Genomic DNA, 8,380 nt, shown 5'->3' on the forward strand with positions numbered 1-8,380 from the left:
CATGTTGATAATAATAATAGCCCTGCAGCATCATGCATGTCAACATGTGTTCTATTAATAAAGCCCCTCCAGCAGTAAAAGAAAAAATTATAGTTCTTACCTGTGAAATGTTCTGCCTTCCTCCTATGCGGACTCTGATTTTGGCAGTTGAAACTCGCACAATGAACTGGCATTTTGCAAAAAAAGAGTTCACATGCATGCACTGCAGCAGTAACTTGACCTCACCAAGATGGCGGTGCAATCCTCCCATGAGGAAACACGTGATGTCTCCTCTAGTGATATACCTCATTGGTTCTGTCTGAGGTGGCGCTCCTCGCCACGCAGCGGCGCTTTTGTGCAGCGTGGCAGTTGAGCAGAGCACGAGGAAGGGCTGCGGGAGCAGGAATGTCGGCGGGTTCTGTGAGCGCGAGCCTCATCCGCTGCCTGATACCCGCCGCGCGGAGGATCACCGCGAGGACACCGGTCGGGACTAAAAGCAGAGCGCGCGGGGGCACGCGGCAGATGGCTACAGCAGGTGAGAAGCGCGCGCTGTTTGGATGTACAAAGAAACTCTGCTGCCGGCAGGCGTTCCGGTGACAACGCTCCACTGATCTTTTGTGGCGGAAGTGTCACGTGACAATGTTTCAAGCCCAACTGCTGGATGCCGAATGTCACGTGACCACCCAGAGGTTGACAATTAGGACTTTACAATCCGAGTCTTCTGTTATGTGAAGACTATCTTATTACATCCGGTTAGGTTTAGTTCCATCAGAAACCTTAAGCCACAAGGCTGTTTTTTGCCTTCTTCATCTCTTGCTACATTAAAACAATCAAATCACATATTGGATGGAAACGTGGAGAATCACTATTCACACACAAAAACACACTCCTACGCACACAAAGGCTATGGTTGGATATAAAGGGTTATAATTCCAGAGTGTTGATGGCTCGATGGTCGACACACTTTGAAGACGGATTATGGACCTGAAAGCCCTAAAGAAAACTCACCTGATGGTAAACGTATAGCACCTTTCTACTTTCCTGGAAGGCCCAAAGCGCCTTACAGTCACACTCCCATTCACACAGTGATGGTGGTCCGCTGCCGAACACTGGTGCCAACCTTCCACCAGAGGCAAGCGGAAATTGAACCTGCATATTCCGATCAAAGGTCAAACGGTTAAAGTTATTATTGGATCTAAACTGTCATGACTGTGTTTTTTCTTGTTCATGTGGCTTCATCTGCCCATTCTGACGCATTGATTTAAAGAAGGAAAGTTGTGATTTTGGTGTTACATTGTACATGATCTTGTAGCATTTTTCTCATGATGGAGGACATTTTAAAAGAGAAAACTAATCTTGAAATTGCATTTCTGGGTATTTCTTCATTGTTGACGAAAAAAATGCAGCTTGAAGAAGTAAGTTGCAGTGACGTAAGTGCTACAGGCGGAGGGCAACAAGCTCCTACTCCATTCTGATGCCTTCATTTGTAGACGACTAGCTCCATATATGCCTTTGTTGTCTTCATCTGAGCTGGAATCTGGCTCTGTAATGCACCCTATGTCTAGGGGTGTGGGGCATAACATAAAGAAGAAGAAAATGACCCAAATTGCAAAAATGTAAGCCCTCAAAGATCACCAAATATAATAAAGCTGCCAAAACCAATGTCTGTACAAATAATAGGGTTTATTGTCCCAAATGTAAATATGACAAAAGGAAAGAAAAAGGAGCATCTAACTTCAGGGTGAACCCAGGCCAAAGTAATGAACAAAACCGAACTCAAATGTCAAATGCTCTATCTGACCTTCAAGGAAACAAAGTAAAAATAAATGACAAAGTCTCACCTGTCTCACTGAACCTCAACCAACAGGATAAAACAGTCACAAACAAAATGGCAGTTCACCCCTAATGCTCTACCACCGGGGTCAGGAACCTTTTTGGCCAAGAGAGCCATAAACGCCACATATTTTAAAAATGTAATTTCGAAAGAGCCATACAATAATGTAGTGTCCCTTTCCCACACTGAGGCACGGAGACGTAACCTCTTTTAAGGTTCTTTATTCTGGTTACTGTAGACCGCAACAAACGCCGTACAATAAATTCAGCAACTCCTGAATCTCTCCCGCCGAGACGAGAGCGCTTCTCCCAACTTTATATTCCCCTGCTCCTGCTCCAGCCCTCCCATTTCCCTTATTCGGCCCATAGCTGAACCCCATTGGTCCAAATTACCTAACAACAGGCTGAGCGACAGGACTGAGAGCCAATCAGATCCCTGCTTGATGCGTTCAATGAACCCCAGAACTTTTAACGCGGCCCAACAGCCACCCAGTCCAAGTCAGTATGCAACGATATGTTTAAAACTAAATATACAAATGAATATGTGTATTTGATGTAATTTCAACATTTTTAAAGTACAATAAGTCTGTGGATTATTTTTAATAACATTGTTGTGCTGTTGCTAATAAATGATGAGTATTTCTCGTGGTAGTTTTGCTGATGGTCTAGTCTGGTTGGTTGATCCATGGTGAGTTTCTGCTTCATGCAGGCGTTGAGACTTCAAACGTGATCGTAGGTCTGAATGTTCTGTAGATGTGAGAAAAACTGATCACATGCAGACGGGGAGCCAAACACACACTCACACGCTGCAGTGAGTGACGGGCAGCGGGTTTTACGTTTTTACAATCCCAGCGCGATTCACCTGCTGCCTGTCCCCACAACGCTCTACCCCCACCCTCTGCTTTCTTCCTCACACATCCCGTCCCCGCAACTGCGCGCTCTTTCTCAGAGACGGGAGCGCACAGTTTTAGGCACGGCAATTCACAGGTTTCCGGCTGGTAGAAACTTTGTCAAATAAAAGATAATAGTAAACTGATAATGCTGGCGCAGATTTTTCTCTCCAAGCATCAATACTACTGCGCGCCTCTGGCATCGCATCGCGCCCGAGAAGGACTGGTCTAATGAAAAAAAAAAAAAAAGTTTAATTAAAGATTTGTCTGCGAGCCACATGTGACCATCAAAAGAGCCATATATGGCTCGCGAGCCATAGGTTCCCGACCCCTGCTCTACCACAACACAAATATCCAGGGGAGTATTCCAGAAAGCAGGTTATGCTAGCTCCCACGGTAAGTTTGAGGCTAAATAAGTTGATAACCTTAGCTTTCGGTTCCAAAAACAGAGGTATGTTTCAGGGTATGTCAAGTTGCCATAGCAACTCATGCTCTGAACATAACCTGGTCTGGAGCAGGTTTAGTTGAAGGTTAGTTTGTTTACAGAGAGGTGAAGCAGCATGGCGTGTCCATTTGAAGATTATTTAGTGGATGAAGAAGCTCAGATGATACTTTTTCCAACGTGAGAGGGTGATAAGACCACATATGGATGTTGGAAAAATAAACCTTTTTACTTTGATCTAACTTAATTATTTGCTATAGTTAAGATAAATCATTTTTTAGTTAAGTCAGTTTAAAAATTGCGACGGAGTATTAGGGCCACCAAAAAAAAAAAATCAGAGCCACCAAAAAAAAAAAAAGTAAAATTACGAGATTTTATCTCGTAAATTTAGGAGATAAAAACTCGTAAATTTACGACTTTTTATCTCATAAATTTACGACTTAAAATCTCATAAATTTACGAGAAAAAAGTCGTAGATTAAGGAAAAAACACCGAAGTTGTCCGTTTATCGGAACCTAGCTTGAAGATGAAGTATGTGGAGCCTTTTGTGAAGCTTCATTTCCGGATTATTATAGGTTTAAAACAAAGAGATTCTGAACCTTTTGGCGACTCAAAATCAGATTATTTTCCGTGTAGCAGTCTTTCCGGGGTTCAGTGTCAGTAAAGCGGAGTTTAATATGTAAAATAAGGAGCTCAGAGACACGTTTGGGTGTAGACAATCGCTGCAGCCTTTATTCTCCTTTTCATTCACATATCCTGAAGTTCATTTGTCTCATTACGTCATGAACCTGTCATCCCGACACCAATGCGGAAGTAAACAGTGTTACAAACAGATGAAATGTCCCGTTTCAGCATAAAACAATAAAGAGGAATGAAAATGGTGTTTTATATTAGCTTTGGAACGTTGAAAATGCCAAAAAAAAGTGCTCCTCCTTTTGTGTGACGGAAGCGTCACACAGACGTAGAGTCTTGTCTTTGGTGGAGAAAGGATTCAAGCGAACAGCTGCAGGGACACCGACGACGGCTTCATCGGGCTGCAGAGATCCTTCAAACCAACCATCAATAAATAAAACTTTAATGAATCGTAAATCAAACAAATGACCTTCCAGACATTTGTAACGTTATCAATAAACATTCAGCTCAGCTGTTCAACAAAGTTTAGTCGGTCTGCTCTGCTGCTGCACGGCGTTCACCTGCTGCTCTGCATGCTAACTTCCACTGTAATCTCCTAAAATTACGAGTTTTTTTCTCCTAAATTTACGAGTTTTTATCTCCTAAATTTACGAGATAAAATCTCGTAATTTTATTTCTTTTTTTTTTTGGTGGCTCTAATTTTTTTTTTTTGGTGGCCCTAATACTCCGTCGTAAATAATAACACGTGTTATCAGACATTTATTTTACTTTCACTTAAATTAATTCAATTAAGTAGGTGTAACTTTGGTGCTGCTGTTAGATCGGCACCGCAAGGAATTGTGGGATACCTTTCTCTTTGCCTGTCTGGACGGAATTGGGTTTAAGTGTGGGTTTTTGTCCAAATGTGTTTACTTTAGTTGTGTTTTACTGTGTATTTCCCAGTTGTTTGTCATGTTATGTTTAACTCTTTTCTGCACCATGAGTGAGAGGGAGGGAGAGGAGGATGAGTTTTTATATGAATTCCTGTCGCTATGCAGAAACAATGTCTTAGAAAACGACAGTTTTTTATTTAGCTGAAAATGACAATCACAATTAAAAGAGCACTGAGAAAACTTTTAAAATAGATCAAAAGATGATTGGAGGGGGACTTTAGTGGACACTAAAGTCAAGTTGAATTCAGTGATTGAGGATCACCTTTGCAGCCTCTTCATCAGCCTCCTCTTTCTCTCGGACTGAGGAGGGGCTCAGTAATCAGCAGCTGACTCTGAGGTTTTCTTCTTAAGCTGAGATCACTTTCATTCTGACAAAACCTCCCTCCCTCCTCCACTCAAACTCCTGTTTTCCTGTTTGTCAGCTCTTCATTGGGCCAACAGGGGGCGCCGTGGATAACCTGATCTCTGTTATCTTTCTTCAAGGAAAGCTGGTGTCCGGCAGAGAGGGCCGCCCGACTGTGGTGAGGCCCCCCTTCTTCAGCCCTCCGTCCAGCACTGTTGTCCTCTGTGTTTGACAGAAGATGTTCTGCTGTGGTCTTTCTGCGTCTGTCTGTTCTAGGTCTGTGTTGAGGGGAACATCGCCAGCGGGAAGACCACATGTCTGGAGTACTTCAGCAGAATCAGTGACATCGAGGTATCAGTGGTGCAGCGGAGCATCCGGCTCATGTGACCCGAAGTGTCACCATTCTTTTATGGTCTTTTCTTTGTCTGATCAAGTAAACATATCACACTTTATGCAAAAAATGACAAAACTGATAACATGACAGTTTTAACTACATTTCTTAAATATGTAAACGCGTAAACTGACTCTATAGTCCGGTGGGATTACCTCACTGAGGCTCAGGAATCCCCCTAAACACTGTTGCTTACCCGTGCCGTTATTTTCCAGGTTCTGCCAGAACCCATTTCCAATTGGAGGAACGTCCGCGGACACAACCCCCTGGTAATTAACACGACTGCTACTGTCAGACTGTGGCACGAGTGTAGCCTGACACTCCATGGTGCTCATCATCTGAAGTTTGTTTGGCGTTTGTCTGACGCGCACCAGAGCAGTGTCTGTTCTCTTGGGTCTTCTCGTCTCGTTCATCTTTATCCGTCTGAAACCGACTGACCACTAGAGGTCGCTCCGACTTTAAACCAGCCCTGCTCTGTGTCTGCAGGCACTCATGTACCAGGACCCGGAGCGCTGGGCCATCACTCTGCAGACCTATGTCCAGCTCACCATGTTGAAGCAGCACCTGTCTGCCAGCGTGAGTCCGGCGTCAGAATCAGAACGAACCAGATTTATTCAGGGAGGGGGGTTGAAGAGCTGAGCAGCATCTTTGTGTTTCAGTTGGCTCCTGTCAGGATGATGGAAAGGTCCATCTTCAGTGCCAAACACATCTTTGTGGAGAACCTCTTCAGAAGGTACTGCAGCAGCTGAAAACATTGGTCTGGTTCTTTTCTGATTGGCTGCTGGTTTTCTTATCCCGCGTCATGAACCTTCCACGCAGTGGGAAGATGCCAGAGGTGGACCACGCTGTTCTGAGCGAGTGGTTCGACTGGATCACAGCAAACATCTCGCTGCCAGTGGATCTAATCGGTAAGCACTGTGTGGGGATGAAGCAGAACCCCTTGTGGCCGTTGCATTATGGGTAACGTGACCTCTGCCTACAGTTTACCTGCAGACGTCTCCTGAGACCTGCCATGAGCGGCTGAAGAGGCGCTGCAGAGAGGAGGAGAAGGTCATTCCTCTGGTTAGCAGCTTCTTTCTCTTTGGTGTGCAGAAGTGAAGCCTCAAAGAAACCAGAACGTCTGCAGCCAGAGTCCATTATTTACCTTTAACCGCTGACGCAGCACACCTTCATCGGAGCGCGCTCTCTGCTCCTCACCCTCAGGAGTACCTGCAGTCCATCCATCAGCTGTACGAAGACTGGCTCCTCAGGCAGACCCTGGCACCGCTGTTGGTGAGCTAGGTTCTCTGACGATGATGATGATGATGATGGTGACGGCGAAATGGTCCTGGTTGAAGGTTAAAAGGATCTCCGTGTTTCTGCAGGTGATCCCTGCAGACCACGACCTGCAGGGAATGCTGCGACAGTACGAGGAGCACAGGGAGCAGATCCTGACCCCGCGTCACCCTTCATGACCTGCAGGGAGATGTGTGGACAGATCCGCTCTCTGGAAGAGCTAGGATCTGTTCGACCTGTCATCACATGGACATCAACTTTCCTCTCCGACAGATTCCCAGCTGCTTTTTTCCCGCTGACATTCATTCCGTCCTCGTTTTTAGTGGAGTTTGTTCCAGGAGAGTTATCTGCATTGACCCTGATCTTTCTTGTTTGGCTTTGATGTTGAACATCACACAACGTAGAAACTTTTTTAACTCTTGAAGACATTTTTGTTTTTCTCCAGTTGGTTCCTCCAAACGGAGGATCTGTGATTTGTATGAAGCTTTTAGTTGGAAGTAAAGCGAACTATTTTTTACAAAGATCCTAAATAAAAGCGATGGTTTGTATGTTCTGCCAGTATGATCTGTGAGATACCACAGAACCACAATCTATGCTACTGATCTACAGCAGAACGAGGAAAAACATTGAGGTGCTGCAGTGACTCAGCCAAACTCCAGAACTTCAACCTAAAACTGATGCTTTGGAGAGCTTCACCTACATCAGCTGAAGGGTGTCGTTCCTCTAGAACATCGAGGGAGACGCTGAGAGCATTAGACTGAAAACATAGCAGATCTTCCTCTGCTCGATCCCTCATCCTCCGTTTGTGTTCATGAATATGTTTGTTGCTTCTGTTATGACGGAGCCTGCAGGCTCAACCGTTGGGTTTTCTGAAGGAGCAGCGTTTCTGTTCCTTCCACTTTGTAGAAATCTGTGTTGTGATTTGTTTGCTGAGGGGAAAGTTTGGAAGCAGCAGAACTTCTAAGGTTTCACTGAGCATCATGGAAAAGCAGGGACTGTCAGCAGCTGAACCTGATCCTCACAATCAACAGGTTCAAGTGATCCAGGGGGTTCCCCAGTTTTTTCCCCAACCTTTGTGGGGAAAATGACAAATCCTACAGCTGCTTCCAAAATGCTTTCTTTATGGAAAAGCATATAAAAAAGAAAACTTTGAGTTTTACAACTGACAGTGACATCCTGGAACATTAGAATAAATAAGTAAACTAACTGGTCACAGGTTGGAGTGGTCTAGTCTTGGGGTCTGCAACATTTAACACGTAAGGAGCCATCCGGGTCGATTTATCACCAACTCGGCAGCAGCCACAAAGTCATACTTCATCCTTTAGAAAAACAAAGTTTCTGATTTGTAATCATAGCATAGTAGATCGTAATAATAAAAATGAACTGTTTGTTTTTAGGATAAATGGAAAATAGCCTTTTTTTCAAAATTTCTATTACACCCCATATGTTGTTTAGGGGAACATCGAGGGGCATAACATAAAAAATGTTTTTGGCCACTAAATTTAAATTAACAAATGCACCAAACAAATGTCTCCAGACAAATATGAACACATTTATTTACAAATAAACAACCACCAATAACTTAAAGTGAAGCAAAAAGGCTTCTGGGTGAAAAGCAAAATAACAAACAAACCCCCACCTAACTGAAACATGTAATCTTGC

The 8,380-nt window shown here is 44.1% G+C and overlaps 2 protein-coding genes across 3 annotated transcripts in view; one reads left to right on the forward strand and one right to left on the reverse strand.

The window, feature by feature from the left end:
- The window catches only part of armh3 (armadillo like helical domain containing 3), a 29,875-nt gene extending 29,568 nt beyond the window's left edge, over positions 1–307 (reverse strand). The window contains exon 1 of the mRNA XM_078932687.1: positions 285–307. The gene's annotated coding sequence lies outside the window, so the exon portion shown is untranslated. The remainder of the gene's footprint in view (positions 1–284) is intronic.
- LOC101158333 (thymidine kinase 2) lies at positions 301–7,924 on the forward strand. 2 transcript variants are annotated; one of them, XM_023959970.2, is made up of 10 exons: positions 301–514; positions 5,193–5,230; positions 5,329–5,403; positions 5,659–5,712; positions 5,930–6,019; positions 6,103–6,176; positions 6,263–6,351; positions 6,426–6,505; positions 6,647–6,715; positions 6,808–7,924. In XM_023959970.2, exons 1-10 carry the CDS (start codon positions 385–387, stop codon positions 6,895–6,897), a joined length of 789 nt encoding a protein of 262 aa, XP_023815738.1. In that variant the 5' UTR covers positions 301–384; the 3' UTR covers positions 6,898–7,924. The 2 variants fall into 2 exon arrangements, with proteins under 2 accessions (XP_023815738.1, XP_078789294.1); XM_078933168.1 differs by having other exon boundaries at positions 355–514; positions 5,132–5,230.
- Positions 7,925–8,380: the final 456 nt, after the last annotated feature.

Source organism: Oryzias latipes, chromosome 1 (genome assembly GCF_053564925.1).
Source record: "Oryzias latipes strain Hd-rR chromosome 1, Olatipes_Hd-rR_3.1".
Lineage (NCBI taxonomy): Eukaryota > Metazoa > Chordata > Actinopteri > Beloniformes > Adrianichthyidae > Oryzias > Oryzias latipes.